The 18,343-nt window shown below is 44.4% G+C and overlaps 1 protein-coding gene across 4 annotated transcripts in view; it reads left to right on the top strand.

Moving 5' to 3' along the window:
• nup42 (nucleoporin 42) overlaps nucleotides 1–18,343 on the top strand; it is a 32,353-nt gene that overhangs the window by 6,718 nt on the left and 7,292 nt on the right. For 3 of the 4 annotated variants that reach the window (XM_085988460.1, XM_085988458.1, XM_085988461.1), the window contains exons 2-4: nucleotides 8,954–9,194; nucleotides 13,146–13,240; nucleotides 13,508–13,584. In XM_085988460.1, coding sequence (XP_085844586.1) covers nucleotides 8,954–9,194; nucleotides 13,146–13,240; nucleotides 13,508–13,584 — 413 coding nt within the window. The remainder of the gene's footprint in view (nucleotides 1–8,953; nucleotides 9,195–13,145; nucleotides 13,241–13,507; nucleotides 13,585–18,343) is intronic. The other variant, XM_085988462.1, reaches the window with a different exon arrangement.

The following is an 18,343-nucleotide window of genomic DNA, read 5'->3' as shown; positions in this document are numbered from 1 at the left end:
AACTCAGCACAAAGATGAGAGCAATGCTGAGTATCTTACGGAACTACGCAAGCTATCAAAGCACTGCCAGTTCGGAGCAGGACTGGCAGATACCCTACGGGACAAATTTGTCTGTGGACTCCTGAGTGAAGGAACACAGAAGAAGTTACTCTCAGAAAAAGAGCTGACGCTAGATAAGGCTTTCAGCGTGGCAGTATCGTATGAAGCAGCAGCCAGGGGAGCTGCAGAAATTCAACAAAACCACAGGAATACGGCACCCACGAAATGACACGGGGATTTGCAAAATGTTATCGCTGCGGCAGAACTAACCATGACCAGAAGGACTGCTGGTCCAAAGACAAAATATGCAGACAATGCGGGAAGATTGGACACATTGCATGAGTTTGCAGGTCTGGGAAGAAGACCAGCGACAACAAAAAGGCTACTAAGGAACCGTACAAAGTACAAAAGATGACGGACAGTAGTTCCGAAGACCAGATGAGCGATAGTGAATCCAGAAACAGGAGACTAAGCTGTCTCAAACTTCACAATGTAATCGCAAAAGAGGATCACCGAACCATTTGGGTCACCCTCACGATAGCAGGGTCCCAAGTTAAAATGGAATTGGATGCAGGATCAGCGCTAACCATCATGAATCGACGAGACTACGAGCAGCTATTTTCACACATACCCTTGAGAGAGACATCCATCGTCTTGACGACGTACATGGGGCAAAAAGTATACCCCAGAGGAAAAATAAGGGTGCCTGTCTAATACAATGGCAAGAAAATACGGAAATTGTATCTCTACACACTGCCAAATGGTGGACCACCGTTATTGGGACGGGAATGGATCAGGAAGATAAACTTAGATTGGCATTCCATTCATGCAATGACGGTGGACGGTAAAAAAGATGAAGACGTCACTCCTGGACGATTGTCAACAATCTTAGCTAACGCCAAAGAGGTATTTCAACAAGAACTGGGCACGCTTAAAGGCGTAACCGCCTCGATAAAAATAGAAGAGAATGCAGTTCCCAAGTTTTTCAAAGCAAGACCGGTACCATGTGCAATTCGCCCAGCCGTCGACGCAGAGCTGGAGAATCTGGAGAAGGCGGGCGTGTTGTCTAAGGTCGACTGGAGCGAGTGGGTGACACCCATCGTTCCTGTCATGAAGAAAACGTTAAGCAATAAGTCCGGAGAGCCAAGGAAGATTCGCATCTGTGGGGATTTCAAGGTGACAGTGAACCCTGGCCTTCACACAGTACAATATCCTCTTCCAAGGATAGAAGACATCTTCGCCTCACTGTCTGGAGGGAAGCGTTTTACAAAAATTGACCTAGCACAAGCATATTTGCAGATGGAGGTTGAAGAGTCCTCTAGGAAGTATCTCACGATAAACACTCACAAAGGTCTTTACCAGTATCATCGATTGGTATTCGGAGTAGCATCGGCTCCGGCAATATGGCAAAGAGCGATGGAACAAGTCCTGCAAGGGATTCCGGGGACTCAGTGTTACTTGGATGACATCCTTGTAACAGGTGAAGATGACAGTGAACACCTTAACAACCTAGAACAGGTGCTCACTAGACTACGGGAACATGGGCTGCGAGCCAACCGCCCCAAGTGCGAATTTTTTAAGAAACAAATATCGTATTGTGGCCACGTGATTGATGAAGAGGGGTTACATAAGTCCCCTGACACAATTGAAGCGGTTGTTAAGGCCCCAGCGCCTGAAAATGTGTCGCAACTGAGGTCATTCCTCAGATTGGTGAATTACTATCATAAGTTTTTGCCGAATTTGTCGACAATTTTGCACCCACTGAACGCCCTGCTACGAACAGGGGTAGCATGGAAATGGAGCGATGATTGTAAGCGTGCTTTTCAGAAGAGTAAGGACTTAATCACTTCAAGGGAAGTATTGGTTCACTACAACCCAGCACTGCCGATCAGACTGGCGTGTGATGCGTCTCCCTACGGCATTGGGGCGGTACTGTCACATAAGTTCCTTGATGGGTTAGAGAGGCCGATAGCTTTTGCGTCACGCTCGTTAACTTCTGCCGAGCGTAACTACGCTCAGATTGACAGAGAGGCCCTCAGCCTAGTGTGGGGGGTGAAGAAGTTCAATCACTACCTGCACGGTCAAAAATTTACTCTACTAACCGATCATCAACCTCTTGTCTCCATTTTCAACCCTCAGAAGGGCGTACCGATAATGACGGCACAACGGCTGCAGAGATGTTCCCTTTTCCTAGGGGCACACCAATATGACATAGAGTACAAAGGAACTAAACAGCATAGAAATGCTGATGGATTGTCACGCCTACCGTTGCCGACGGTGGAAGAAGCCGACCTTGCAGTGGATCCAATGGAGTTATTCCACTCGACCATAGTCGAATGTCTCCCTGTGACGAATGCAAACATAGAAAAGGCAACACGGAATGACCCGACACTATCACGGGTCTATGATTTAACGGTGAAGGGATGGCCAGCACATGGCGAACCACTGCTGCCAGCATTCTCGCCGAGAAGCGAACAGCTGTCAGTGTGCAGAGGGACCTTGATGTGTGGATCCAGAGTAGTAATTCTACCTAAGTTGACGGATAGAGTACTCAATGAGCTTCCTGAGGGTCACCTGGGTGGGGTAAAAATGAAGAACTTAGCCAGAGCATTTGTGTGGTGGCCGGGAATCGATAGAGAAATCGAAGAGATGACCAAGAGCTGTGCAGGATGCCAGAAGGTCCAAAACGCCCCACCACAAGCTCCTCTGCATCCATGGGAGTGGCCCTCATCTCCATGGCAACGGGTGCACATTGATTTTGCTGGTCCCTTCATGGACTCGATGTTTTTAATTGCGGTGGATGCACATTCAAAGTGGCCAGAGGTAATAAAAATGTCCTCAACCACCACGGAAAAAACTATCACAGTTTTGCGAACCATATTCGCCAGGAATGGGCTGCCTGAACAGATTTGCTCTGACAATGGACCACAGTTTGTGTCTGAAGAGTTCCGGAGGTTCTTAAAGAACAATGGCGTTAAGCATTACACATCTGCCCCATATCATCCAGCCACTAATGGATTGGCCGAGAGGTTTGTCCAAACATTCAAGAAGGCTATCAAGGCAATGTGTAATGAAGATATACCCCTACAACACAAGGTGGACAACTTCTTGTTTGCCTACCGGAATGCGACACGCGGTTACCAACCAAACTCCAGCCATGATGTTCTTCAATCGAAGACTACGATGCCACTTGGATTTGGTTAAGCCAAACGTCCGAAGAGATGTGGAGAACAGGCAGTTTCAGAATATGAATGGAAGGCCGACCAGGAGTTTTAAGATAGGTCAACCAGTTTTGGCCCGGGACGACCGCACTGAGAAATGGCAGCCAGGAACGATTTTGTACACGACGAGGACCTCTCATGTATACCGTGGACGTTGGGGAGAGCATTGTAAGACGCCATGCTGACCAGATTCTAGAGTCACTGGAAAACGTCAACTCCACACCACGATCTGATACACCTGGTAATGAAATTGACGTTCCAATTGCAGCTACCGCAGAACCGGTAATATTGGAAGCAGATGAACCAAACAAAGACATTGATCCCGACGCAACATTGCCAGAAGAACCTGATACCCCAAAAAGGCGTTATCCAGACAGAATCAGGAAGCCTCCTCAAAGACTGAACTTATAATTGCTTAAACTTAACCAATGTATCTAGCAACAGTAATTGTGATTGTAATTCGTTATCATTTAGTTGTTAAATGAATGTTATGTACTGTTTATCTAAAAGGGGAGGAATTGTTGTGTATGTACCTTTAGAGAAGAACTGGTCTCAGACTGCAGTACCGGCAGTGACCACCCCTGTATAAAAGGCGCTAGAGAGCCTCTGTTTGTTAGTTTCGCTATTGACGTCCACCAGTAAAGACTCTTGTTTTCACTCCTGCTGGTCTGTGTCTCAATCATTCACGGACTTAACAGTTGGAGTTGGCTTTCCCTCCCCCTCTCTGTTGATCACACCTCCCCAGAGGCCTGTGTCCATTCCAACTCTGGCGCTGAAGTCGCCAAGGAGGATCAGCTTGTCGCCCGTTGGGACTCAGGACAGGGATTGTTTGAGGCTTGAGTAGAATTCCTTTTTGGTCTCGCCTGTGGCTTCCAGTGTTGGGGCGTACGCACTGATGACCGTAGCCCACCGGTTCCGGGCTAGGGTGAGCCGCAGAGTCATGAGGCATTTGTTTATTCCACAAGGGGAGTCTCTGAGACGTTCAACTAGTTCATTTTTTATGGCGAAGCCGACCCCATGGAGGCGGCGTTCTTCAGGTTTGCCTTTCCAGAAGGTGTAATTGCTGCCTTGCTACTTGAGCTGGCCTTTCTCTGCCCGCCGGGTCTTGCTTAGGGCGGCGATGTCTGTGTCAAAACGTCTGAGCTCCCAGGCAACGACAGCAGTACGGCGTTCCGGTCTGTCGCTGTTGGAGTTGTCCATGAGGGTCCTGACGTTCCAGGTCCCAAACTTCATTTTAAAGGGCAGAAGATGCCTGTGCGTGAATTCTTTTAACGTGGGGTGGCCGTTGCACACCAGCTACCACACGGGCTTGACAAAGCAAGGTCTTGGTCCAATGGCAAGGGGATCCAAGACGATTGGAGACCAGGCTCTGCTACAACGGCCATTGATATAGATTGCAAATAGCTGAGGCCCAAGCACTGATCCTTGCGGTACCCCACTAGTTACAGCTTGCCAACCCAAAAATGTCTCTTGTTCCTACTCTCTGTTTTCTGTCCGTTAGCCAATCCTCAATCCATGCCAGTATATTACCCCCAATCCCATGAGCCCTAATTTTGTATAAAAACCTCTTGTGTGGCACTTTATTGAATGCTTTCTGAAAAGCCAAATACACCACATCCACTGGTTCCCCTTTATCTACCCTGCCAGTTACAACCTCAAATTCTAACGGATTTGGCAAACATGATTTCCCTTTCATAAATCCGTGTTGACTCTGCCCAATCATATTGGCCTGGAATTTGCAGTGGGTATTAACAGCAAACTAACATTGTTCTCTGTTATTACCCCTTTGAAATTGACCGTAACTTCAGGATTTAGCGCATGCGCATCCTAACACGGAAATCCTGAAGTTGCCGTCAGTCATTCACTGCTCTGACACTGGGCCCCCCACCCCACCCCACAGCCGGCAATCAGTGAAACTGACAAAAACTTGGGTTTCTCCGCGGTAATATCGCTGTTAAATACCCCATTAAAGTTAGACCCTTTTGGATTGGGTGTAACTGGGGTTTTAACAGCGTATCGACTGCTACACAAACGTTATGGCCTTGAAAATCTAATTTTAATTTTGTGGAGTGTCAATTTTCTCAATTATAATAAAAATGACAATTTTTAAGAAACTTAAAATATATTTTTTAGAAGTTTTGTTCGTATTTATTCAGATTTACCTTTTATCCATGTGAGAATCTTTGTTTTGCTCTCTAACATTTTTGTAAAGTCAGAATCAAAGGCGCTTCTTCACTTCCTGGTTCCTTGTCTGTGAAAATTCTGCATTGTGATTGGTTGCTTAGACTGCTTGTTAACGTCACAGCAGATCACGTGATCGGATTCCCACTGCACTACACTAATCTCAATTGCACGTTGAAAAAGGCAAACTTCTTGTCCTAGAGATCTTTGTCGGCAGCTTTCTTTGGGACCAGCGGCGAATGCCTTTGCTTTGCCGCTGACCACAAATTCCGGGTCATTATGATTTTCTATGTGCCCTGTTACCACGCCCCTAATAATAGATTCTAGCATTTTCCCCACTACTGATGTCAGGCTAACTGGTTTACAGTTCCCTGTTTTCTCTCTCCTTTCTTGAATGGCGGGATTACATGCGCTATCTTCCAATTCGCGGGGACTGTTCCAGAATCTAGGGAATTCTGGAAGATCAAAACCAATGCATCCACTACCTCTGTAGCCACCTCTTTTAGAACCCATGGGTATAGGCCATCAGGTCCAGGGGATTTATCGGCTTTTAGTCCTATTAATTTCTCCAGTACTATTTCTTTACTAATACTAATTTCTTTAAGTTCCTCATTCTCACTAGAACTTTGATTCCCCACTATTTCTTGAATTGTTTTTTGTGTCTTCTGTGAAGACAGATACAAAGTATTTGTTTAATGTCTGTCATTTCCTTATTACCCATTATAATTTCTCCTGTCTCTGCCTGTAAGGGACCCACATTTACTTTTGCAAATCTTTTCCTTTTTACATACCTATAGTAACTTTTACAATCTCTTTTTATGTCTCTTACTAGTTTACTCTCATATTCTACTTTCTCGCTCTATCGATTTCTTGGTCCGCTTGCTGAATTCTAAAATCCTCCCAATCCTCAAGTTTACTACTCTCTTTGGCAACATTATAAGCCTCTTTAATCTAATACTATCTTTAACTTCTCTTGTTAGCCATGGCTGGACCATTTTTCCAGTGGGGTTTTTATTCCTTAAGGGAATGTATATTTGTTGTGAATTATGAATTATTTCTTTAAATGTTTGCCATTGCTATCTACTGTCAAAACTTTTAATCTAGTTTCCCAATCTACCTTAGCAAACTACGTAGGTATGAGAGGCGAATTGGCTATGTTCAGATTGAAGACCCTCTCAGAATTCTATGTTGAGTTTATCATATTATGCTCACTGCACCCCAGAGGCTCCTTTACTACAAGGTTATTAATTAACCCTTTCTCATTGCACAATACTAGATCTAAAATAGCCTGTTCCCTAGTTGGTTCCTCGACGTACTGATCTACAAAACTATCTTGAATGCATTCCATGAACTCATCCTCTGCACTATTACTACCAACTTGGTTTGCCCAGTCTATATGAAAATTAAAGTCCCCCATGATTACTGTTACCCTTGTTACATGCACCTCTAATTTCCTGATTTATACTGTGCCTGACACGACAACTACTGTTAGGGGGCCTATAAACTACTCCCACCAGTGTTTTCTGCCCTTGTTGTTTCTTGGCTCCACCCAAAGTGATTCTACATCTTGGTTTTTCGGAGCTAAGATCCTTTCTCTCTACTGTCTTTATCCCATCCTTTAATATCAGGGCTCCCCACCCACCCCCTCCTTTTCCATTCTGCCTATCTCTCCTAAAAGTCAATTATCCTGGAATATTTAGTTCCCAACCTTGGTCACTCTACAACCACGTCTCCGTAATGGCTATTAAATCAAACCCATTTATTTCTATTGTGCTATTAATTCATCTACTTTGTTGCAAATGCTTCGCCCATTCACATATGCTGCCTTTAGCATTAACTTTTTTCTGTTTTTCCCTGATGTCGCCTTTATTAAGCTCTCTGTCCCTTCCTGACCCACTCTGCTTATTTTTACCCAAATCGCTACTCTGCTCTACAGCCTTCACATTGCTTTTGCTGCTTTTGAATTTACCCTTTCTAGAATCGTCTTGCCCCCGCTTCATTAGTTTAAAGCCCTATCTACCGCCCTAGTTATTTGATTCGCCAGGACACTGGTCCCAGCCTGGTTTAAGTGGAGCCTGTCCCAATGGAACAGCTCTTCTTTTCCCCAGTACTGGTGCCAGAGCCCCATAAATCAAAACCCCTGCCTCCCACACCACTCTTTCAGCCACGCATTTAACCTAATCTGCTGTCCCTATGCCAAATTAAAATGCAGATCCTCACAAGGCATAATCTTTACATAGTGGCTCAGGTAACAATGTAGAGATTATGACCTTTGAGGTTCTGCATTTTAATTTGGACCCTAGCCCCTCAAACTCTTAGGTAGAAATAGGAATGAGGTTCTGCTATGTCGTTGGTTCCTTCGTGGACCACGACAGCAAGCTCCTCCCCCTCCAAGTTCTTCTCCAGCCGCTAGGAGTTATCCTTAACCCTGGCACCAGGCAGGCAACACTGCCATCAAAACTCCCAGTATCGGCTGCAGACAACAGTATCTGTCTGCCTGACTATACTGTCCACCACAACAACATTCCTTTTCACCGCCCCCCCCCCCACTTGAATGTACCACAGTGCCATGGTCAGTTTGCTCATCCACCCTGCAGACTTTTCCCTCATCTACACAGGCAGCAAGATCCTCATAGCTGTTGGATGAGGGCAAAGGTCGCGGCTCCTCCAGCACGGCACCTGGGGTCCACTTACCTGCCTGAGCCGCAGTCCCACCCTCCTATCCCTGACCACTAACCAGTCCTGTACCACTACCTAACCTAAGGGGCGTGACTGCCTCCTGATTCAAAGTGTCCAGGTAATTCTCCTCCTCCCTGATGCCCCGCAATGTCTGAACCTCAGACTCCAGCTCAACAACTCTGAGTTGAAATTCCTCGAGATGCAGGCACTTACTGCAGATGTGGTCGTCTGGGATCGCAGTGCTCTCCACAGACTCCCACATGCTGCAGTTGTGGCACACCACCTGCACTGGCATCCCTGTATAATCTTGTTTGATGTATTTAATTAATTAAAGTTTATATATTTAATTAACTTAGCTTATAGTTCAGTTTTTTAACTAATTACTTGATCTAGTTTATGTTCTAGGCAATTTAAGAACATAAGAATTAGGAGCAGGAGTAGGCCATACGGCCCCTCGAGCCTGTTCCGCCGTTTAATATGATCATGGCTGATCTTCGACCTCAACTCCATTTTCCCGCCCAATCTCCATACCCCTTGATTCACCTGGAATCTTTGGGGTAGAGAATTCCAAATTAAATTCAGTATTTACCCATAACATAAAGCACTACAAGTATTGGAGGCAAAAAGCAGCACCTCCTTCCCTCGGCACCAAATTCCCACTCTCCAAATTCCCAATTTTTACACTCTGTTTAAGTGCACTCTGTTTGAGACCACTCTCTGCAGACTGCTCATATTGCATTACTGGTATTTTCTCACAAAATTTAAAGCTTGTCTACATAGATATTTGGGTGTCAAATTCAATCCATTCTTTCACTTTCTTCATGTATTTATAGCTTACAGTATCAACAGAGGAAGCTGGGGAAATCAGTTCCAAAAACATCAATCTAGTTATATCCAGCCGTCAACTTTCTCCAAACCGGCAACATGGGGAGGAGGTGGCAGGGATGTCGAGAGAAGAGGATTTGGTTGCCCAGATACTGGAAAGAAAGCAATTTCAAGTTCTGGAAGCTTTATACAGAACAGGTTTACAACCCTCTCTAGTGATGATCAAGAACATGATTTGGAAAGTCTATTGTGAGTGTAATTGTTTGTTTTATGCATGATTTCTTTTACACATCAAGATGATGCTAACTTTCATTTATAAAGTTCCTTTAACATAGTAAACATCCCAAGGCTCATCACAGGCAAAAAAATAGTGTGAAGAATTAGGGGAACTAATCGAAGATTTGGTTGAAGGGCTACATTTTGAGGAAGCTTTTCAAAGTGGGCATAGAAGTAGGAAGGGAGAGAGGTTCAGAAAAGTAGTTTGAATCTAGGCCAAGATGGCCGAAGTTTCACTGAAGTCGGAGTGGGGGGGAGGAGTGATGCAGTGAAGGCCAGAGTTGGAAGAATAGAATGTGTGTGCTGACACGTTGGGCTGTAGTAGCTTGCAGATCCAGGTTGAGGCAAGGCCCTCCATGGCCTTGGAAATAGGTCGTCTTAGTAATGGATAAAATATGAGGTTTGAAGCTGAATTCAAGGTCAACCAGAACACCAAAGTTGTACACCATTGGACTCTGGTTGAGCAAGCCTCCAGGAAATGAAATGGAATCAGTGGCTAGGGTTGGATTTTTTGGTGTGAGTCAGTCAGAATGGATTTAGGTCTTGCCAATGTTAACTTGAACAAAGATCTCAGTGATGGTGGAGCCCATCATGAGTGCAAAAGACAAGGCTGAAGCGTTTGCAGCCATCTTCAGCCAGAAGTGCCGAGTGGATGATCCATATCGGCCTACTCCCGAGGTCCCCACCACCACAGAAGCCAGTCTTCAGCCAATTCAATTCACTCTGCGTGATATCAAGAAACAGCTGAGCGCACTGGATACAGCAAAGGCTATGGGCCCCGACAACACCCTGTCTATCATGCTGAAGACTTGTGCTCCAGAACTAGCCGCGCCTCTAGCCAAGCTGTTCCAGTACAGCTACAACACTGGCATCTATCCGACAATGTGGAAAACTGCCCAGGTATGTCCTGTCCACAAAAAGCAGGACAAACCCAATCCGGCCAATTACCGCCCCATCAGTCTACTCTCAATCATCAGCAAAGTGATGGAAGGTGTCATCGACAGTGCTATCAAGCAGCACTTACTCACCAATAACCTGCTCACTGATGCCCAGTTTGGGTTCCGCCAAGACCACTCGGCTCCCGACCTCATTACAGCCTTGGTCCAAACATGGACAAAGGAGCTGAATTCCAGAGGTGAGGTGAGAGTGACTGCCCTTGACATCAAGGCAGCATTTGACCGAGTGTGGCATCAAGGAGCCCTAGTAAAACTGAAGTCAGTGGGAATCGGGGAAAACACTCCAATGGCTGGAGTCATACCTAGCACAAAGGAAGATGGTTGTGGTGGTTGAAGGTCAATCACAGCCCCAGGACATCGCTGCAGGAGTTCCTCAGGGCAGTGTCCTAGGCCCAACCATCTTCAGCTGCTTCATCAATGACCTTCCCTCCAACATAAGGTCAGAAATGGGGATGTTCGCTGATGACTGCACAGTGTTCTGCGCCATTCACAACTTCTCAGATAATGAAGCAGTCCATGCCCGCATGCAGCAAGACCTGGACGACATTCAGGCTTGGGCTGATGAGTGGCAGTTAACATTCGCGCCACAGAAGTGCCAGGCAATGACTATCTCCAACAAGCGAGAGTCTTAACCACCTCCCCTTGACATTCAACAGCATTACCATTGCCAAATCCCCCGCCATCAATATCCTGGGGGTCACCATTGACCAGAAACTTAACTGGACCAGCCACATAAATACTGTGGCAACAAGAACAGGTCAGAGGCTAGGTATTCTGCGGCGAGTGTCTCACCTCCTGACTCCCCAAAGCATTTCCACCATCTACAAGGCACAGGTAAGGAGTGTGATGGAATACTCTCCACAAGAAGCTCGACACCATCCAGGACAAAGCAGCCCGCTTGATTGGCACCCCATCCACCACCTTAAACATTCACTCCCTCCACCACCGGCATACCGTGGCTGCAGTGTGTTGCATCTACAAGATGCACTGCAGCAATTCGCCAAGGCTTCTTCGGCAGCACCTCCCAAACCCGCAACCTCTACCACCTAGAAGGACAAGGGCAGCAGGCGCAGGGTAACGGCACCACCTCCAAGTTCCCCTCCAAGTCACACACCATCCTGACTTAGAAGTATATCGTCGATCCTTCATCGTCGCTGGGTCAAAATCCTGGAACTCCCTACCTAACAGCACTGTGGGAGTACCTTCACCACACAGACGGCAGCAGTTCAAGAAGGTGGCTCACCACCACCTTCTCGAGGGCAACTAGGGATGGGCAATAAATGCTGGCATTGCCAGCGACGTCCAGATCCCATAAGCGAATTTTAAAAAATCTGCCTTTGTGGCGTAATACTTTGATATAGTGACGTGGCTGTTGGTGAGTGATACATTACAGAATTTCCCCCTCATCTTAACCTGTGTGGGTGAAATTGGGCAGCTGTGAAACACAATCTCAAGGAAAGGAAAATTGGAGAATGAATCAGTCCACATTACTCTTGTCTGCAACCTAATGGATCCTTCAATAGCATATACTTTATGTATTTTAAACTTTATTTCAAGAAGTTAGAAATAACTAAGTTACAGATCGAAATAAGGAAACGCTTAAACATGTAGCAATTAACTAATGTATATACATTAAAAAATCTTTCTAAAGATCATATTGTACAGTGGTTTACATATTGCTGTAGTTGTATTTTATATTGATCAGTTTTATTGCAAGACATTGTGGTATGGCATAATCTTAAAACTACAGTTAGATGTGTTATTAATGGCCATGATGTGCCGTAGCTTTTTTCCCCCTTTGCTAATTTTCTGCCCGTCCTCTCCTGAAGGGGTTGACTGCTGCTGGGATACTGTTCCATGGCTGCCTAGTATCCTCTCACACCCCACTCATTTGGCTACTTTTCAAGTGTGAGTGTTTCTAGGCTATTTGACCACTGGCAAGCCCAATCTGCCCTTATTGGACATGCATGAACTTGCACTTTCTATTGGTGCAATCCCACTTTTTATTGACGCTACTGGGAAGAAATTTCTTGGTGCTCTCCTGTCTGGTCTTGCACCTTGCACCCTCTGTAAACTCTGCTGCCCGTATCTAATTTTCACCAAGTCCCGTTCACTCATCGCCCCTGTGCCTGTTGACCTACATTGGCTCCCAGTCCGACAATGCCTCGATTTTAAAATTCTCATCCTTGTTTTCAAATCCCTTCATGGCCTCGCCCTTCCCTAGGTCTATAACCTCCTACAACCCTCCGAAATCTCTGCATTCCCCCAATTCTTGCCTCTTGCGCATCCCTGATTTTAATCGCTCCACTATTTGCTGCTGTGCCTTCAACTGCCTAGGCCCTAAGCTCTGGAATTCCCTCCCTAAACCTCTCCGCATCACTACGCCTCTCTCCTCTGAAGACACTCCTTAAAACCTACCTCTTTGTCCAAGCTTTTGGTCATCTGCCCTAACATTTCCTTATGTGGCTTGGTGTAAAACATCTGTCTGCTAACGCTCTTGTGAAGCGTCTTGGGTGGTTTTACTACATTAAATGTGCTATATAAATACAAGTTGTTATTGTAATCAGGAACTGAAACCCTAGTTGATTATATGCTCCCTAGCCCATAATGCTGAAGCCAGTTGTAATGTAACTACTACTCCAGTGCTAATACCACTATTACTGGGAATCAAACCTAGGATCTTCTGGTCTTTGGTTCAGTTACACTTCCCTTTACCAACTGGGGGCAACAGGGGAGGTCGGAAAAGGTACTTTAAAATAAAAAAACATTGTGGTGCATCTGGTTTCACTGCACCAATGTTTGACAAGAATTCATTCCACAGCTTCTGGTTTTCTTGTACAAAGACCTTGCAACTCACTACAGAAAGGAAATATTGGTGGCGATATTATTAAAGTTCACTATAGTAGTTACAACTTTATTTTTGTGTAAATGTTATGTACAGTATCTTACTGCTTTCAATTTATTACAGGGAAATAGTAAGAAAAGACATTGAAGCATGGGAAGCCTCTGGCCAATGGTTGTTCTCCTGTTATTCTGTTGCCAAAGAATATGCTTGTGTCTCAGGTACAGTGCTGGTTTTGCTTCCGTGTCTTTTTGTTTCTTCTTCGAAAATCATTTATCCCAACGTGTTTTCTTTTTTCACTTCTATCTACATTTTTCTTTTTTTTAAAAACTTAAAGCTCCAAATCAAAGGCTTTTGGGAGAGGCTGAGGCCTTTAAGTAAAAACTTTACTGATGCATTAACAGACTCAAAAGATAATTTGACTGGATAAGTTTAATCATGTTATTGAGAAATATGTAAGGCACATTATATATTTTATTCCTCTATAGGTCTTGTGGATTTCTCCCCTGAAGAATTGCGACTGGAATACTATAACACTAGGGGAGGAGGCAGCTTACAAAATTATGTAAGAACTATATGCGTTTGAAGTCGTTGTTATGGTTCATTGTAATTTTTAGAATTTGAAGTGGAAGCATAAAGACTATTCAGTCAATCAAGCTCACCCACCAGTTAAGTTGTGCTTTTGCCTCTATATTCTGGTAAAACAGAAAGCCGACTTCTGATCCTTCAGCTGAGTCTATATTCACTGCGCAGGTAGCAGCCTACTCCATAAGTCACAGGCTTTAAATGTGAATTTTATCCTTAAATGATGTGTGAAGTTAGCAGTTTTCATTCCTGTCCTAGTTCACCTGTTGAAAGATCCTTGTCACTAACATCTCCAAACCCTTCATTTAAAAAAAAAAAACAAATTCTGGTTTTGACAGACTTGTGGATAGTTGGTAGTTGCAATGTTACAATTTGATCCCAAAAACTAAAAGGAGAATGGAGTAACCTGTAACTGCTTTGGAGATGTGAAGATAATTTCACTTTATTACTCTGCAAAGATGTAAATGCTCTAATTTGAGATATGACATTCTTTTTCTCCATTGTAAATCAATTGAAATAAATTTACACACATTTTAATTATGAGGGCAGGGGGTGGGACTTACTGGCCCAAATTTTCCTGCACCAAGAAGATTGGTGCCGTGCACCGTAATTCTAGCCATTAGCTCACCAATCTTACTGTTGCTAACTTGCTCCAAATTTTGATGATTTTCTAATTAGAATATGCTGGAGTGAGCATAGTGGGGAATCAGGCATTCGGCACCGATCTAAGAGCTGAAGTGACGGCATGTTCACTATCTTGAGTCGTGGATGTGTTAAAGTGAATGTAACTTCTTAAATAAACTTTCATCTACAATTATTTTAATCTGCAGTGTCTGTTTCCGGGATGTTTCAGTTTCATTGCTTTGATTGATCTATGAATTCAGACCACTCCAAGTCACTACATTATGAATGATTAATAATCTAGGAATAAAATAACTTAACTTTTATTTTTGTGCATTATGAGGGCATAAGTTGAGCTAAACACGCTAACTTTGAATTTTTAACTTCTTGAAAATTTCTGATAATACTTCGCTTGAATGAGACTAAAGATTGCAAACCTTTGAGAACATCAAAAATTTACATAATGATATGCTGATTTTCCTCCGAGTAGATGGGCTTGAAATGTTTTCAGGTATATGTACATCAATTTGCTCATCATTGATTGAAACAATAATGATTAATAATTAAATGAAAGTTATCTGATAGGCCTGCTTCTGGGGAAATGGGACTTGTACAAGTCGGACGGGTTGCACCTGAACCAGAATGGGACAAATATCCTTGCGGGGAGGTTTGCTAGCACTGTTCGGGGGGGTTTAAACTAAAATGGCAGGGGGTTGGGAACCTGAGCAGGGAGACAGGAAAGGGAAACAGGGATAAAAGCAAAAGATAGGAAGGAGAAAAACAAAAGTGGCAGTCAGAGAAATCAACGGTTTAAATCAAACGTGGCCACAGTAAATAATAATTCTAATAGGTCTAAGAGCGTTAAAAAAACAAGCCTGAAGGCTTTGTGTCTTAATGCGAGGAGCATTTGTAATAAGGTGGACGAATTGGCTGCGCAAATAGAGGTAAACGAATATGATTTGGTTGGGATTACGGAAACGTGGCTCAAGGATGGCCAAGACTGGGAACTCAACATCCAGGGGTATTCGATATTCAGGAAAGATAGGCAAAAAGGAAAGGGAGGTGGGGTAGCATTACTGGTTAAAGAAGGGATTAACACAATTGTAATGAAGGATATTAGCTCTGATGATGTGGAATCTGTATGGGTAGAATTGAGAAATACTAAGGGGAAAAAAACATTAGTGGGAGTGGTATATAGACCTCCCAACAGTAAGGCGGAGGTTGGGGATGGCATGAAAAGGGAAATTAAAGAAGCGTGCAATAAGGGCACAGCAGTCATCATGGGTGACTTTAATCTACATATAGATTGGGCCAACCAAATTAGTAACAATACTGTGGAGGAGGAATTCCTGGAGTGTTTACGGGATGGTTTCCTGGACCAATATGTCGAGGAACCAACCAGAGATCAGGCCATCTTAGACTGGGTATTATGTAACGAGAAAGGATTAATTAGCAATCTTGTTGTACGAGGCCCCTTGGGTCGGAGCGATCATAATATGATCGAATTCTTCATTAAGATGGAGAATGAAGTAGTTGACGCAGAGACTAGGGTCCTCAATTTAAATAAAGGAAACTACGATGGTCTGAGGAGCGAGTTGGGTAGGATTGATTGGGGAATGGCACCCAAAGGGTTGACGGTGGATAGGCAATGGCAAACATTCAAAGACCGAATGGATGAGCTACAGAATTTGTTCATCCCAGTTTGGCATAAAAATAAAACAAAAAAGGTGACTCAACCGTGGCTAACGAGGGAAATTAGGGATAGCATAAAATCCAAGGAGATGACATATAAATTGGCCAGAAAAAGCAATAATCCTGAGGATTGGGAGCAGTTTAGGATTCAACAAAGGAGGACAAAGGGATTAATTAAGAAAGGGAAAATAGAATATGAGAGTAAGCTAGCACGGAACATAAAAACTGACTGTAAAAGCTTTTATAGATATGTGAAGAGAAAAAGATTGGTGAAGTCAAGCGTAGGTCCCTTGCAGTCAGAATCAGGGGAATTTATAATGGGAAACAAAGAAATGGCTGACCAACTAAATTCATACTTTGGTTCTGTCTTCACAAAGGAGGACACAAATAACCTCCCAGAGATGCCGGGGAACATAGGGTCTGATGAAAGGGTGGAACTGAAATAAATCAGTATTTGTAGGGAAATGGTGTTAGGAAAATTGATGGGACTGAAGGCCGATAAATCCCCAGGGCCTGATAATCTACATCCCAGGGTACTTAAGGAAGTGGCCCTAGAAATAGTAGATGCATTGCTGTTCATCTTCCAGAACTCGATAGACTCTGGAACAGTGCCCATGGATTGGAGGGTAGCTAATGTTACCCCACTATTCAAAAAAGGTGGTAGAGAAAAAGCAGGGAATTATAGACCGGTAAGCCTGACATCGGTAGTGGGGAAAATGCTAGAGTCTATTATAAAAGATGTAATAGCAGAGCACTTAGAAAGCAGTGACAGGATTGGACAAAGTCAACATGGATTTACAAAAGGTAAATCATGCTTGACTAATCTACTGGAATTTTTTGAGGATGTAACTGGCAAAATAGATAAGGGAGAACCAGTGGATGTGGTGTATTTGGACTTTCAGAAGGCTTTCGATAAGGTCCCACAAGAGATTAGCGTGCAAAATTAAGGCACATGGGATTGGGGGCAAGGTTTTGACTTGGATAGAGAACTGGTTGGCGGACAGAAAGCAAAGAGTTGGAATAAACGGGTCGTTTTCCGAGTGGCAGGCAGTGACTGGTGGGGTACCGCAAGGATCGGTCCTAGGACCCCAGCTGTTCACAATATATATTAATGATCTGGATGAGGGAATTCGATGTAATATCTCCAAATTTGCAGATGACACAAAGCTGGGTGGGAGGGTAAGCTGTGAGGAGGATGTCGTGAAACTCCAGTTACGATTTGGGCAGGTTGGGTGATTGGGCAGAAACATGGCAAATGCACTATAATGTGGATAAATGTGAGGTTATCCACTTTGGTGGCAAAAACAGGAAGGCAGATTATTATTTGAATGGCAATAGATTGGGAGAAGGGGAAGTGCAAAGAGACCTGGGTGTTCTTGTGCACCAGTCGCTGAAGTAAGCATGCAGGTGCAGCAGGCGGTTAAGAAGGCAAATGGTATGTTGGCCTTCGTAGCAAGAGGGTTCGAGTACAGGAACAAGGATGTCTTGCTACAGTTGTACAGGGCCTTGGTGAGACTGCACCTTGAGTATTGTGTGCAGTTTTGGTCGCCTTACCTGAGGAAGGACGTTCTTGCCATGGAAGGAGTGCAGTGAAGATTCACCAGGCTGATACCTGGGATGGCAGGAATGACGTATGAGGAGAGATTGTGTCGATTGGGCTTATACTCACTGGAGTTTAGAAGATTGAGAGGGGATCTCATCGAAACCTATAAAATTCTGTCAGGCCTGAACAGACTAGATGCAGGAAGGATGTTTCGGATGGCCGGGGAGTCCAGAACCAGGGGTCATAGTCTAAGGATAAGGGGTAAGCCATTTAGGACTGAAATGAGGAGGAATTTCTTCACCCAGAGAGTGGTGAACCTGTGGAATTCTCTACCACAGAGGGCGGTGGAGGCCAGTTCATTAAATATATTCAAGAAAGAGTTGGATATATTTCTTAAGGCTAAAGGGATCAAGGCATATGGGGAGAAGGCAGGGACAGGGTACTGAATTTGGATGATCAGCCATGATCTCTTTGAATGGTGGAGCAGGCTCGAAGGGCCGAATGGCCTACTCCTCCTATTTTCTATGTTTCTATGTATATGTTTGTTGTGTTAATGGCTTTAGTGACATTGTGGGGAAAACAGAGAGATCATTTAATTTCTGAAAACGTTCTTGAATTGAATGGGCTTCGGACAATTGGGGCAGGATTTTCATTGGGCCTTGGAGGCGTGTGGGGGTTTAAAATCGCGAAGTCGAGGGGCACGAACCCATCCTGCCCACAACCCGCCTCCATGCCAGTTTCCAAGGAGGCAGATACCCGACCTGTGCTGGGAGCCGCCTCCCTGAGGTGGGAAGGAGATTAGTGCCAATTAACTGCCTGTTAACAGGCAGTTTTTAGCCTAATCCCTATTTTTATCCCTGAAGTGTGGGATTCCCGACGGCTC

The sequence above is a fragment of the Somniosus microcephalus genome, chromosome 5, assembly GCF_052327205.1.
Source record: "Somniosus microcephalus isolate GS21.2 chromosome 5, FLI_Smic_1.0, whole genome shotgun sequence".
NCBI lineage: Eukaryota > Metazoa > Chordata > Chondrichthyes > Squaliformes > Somniosidae > Somniosus > Somniosus microcephalus.
The sequence above is the reverse complement of the archived record's forward strand: the minus strand, read 5'-3'. Positions and strand labels throughout refer to the sequence as shown.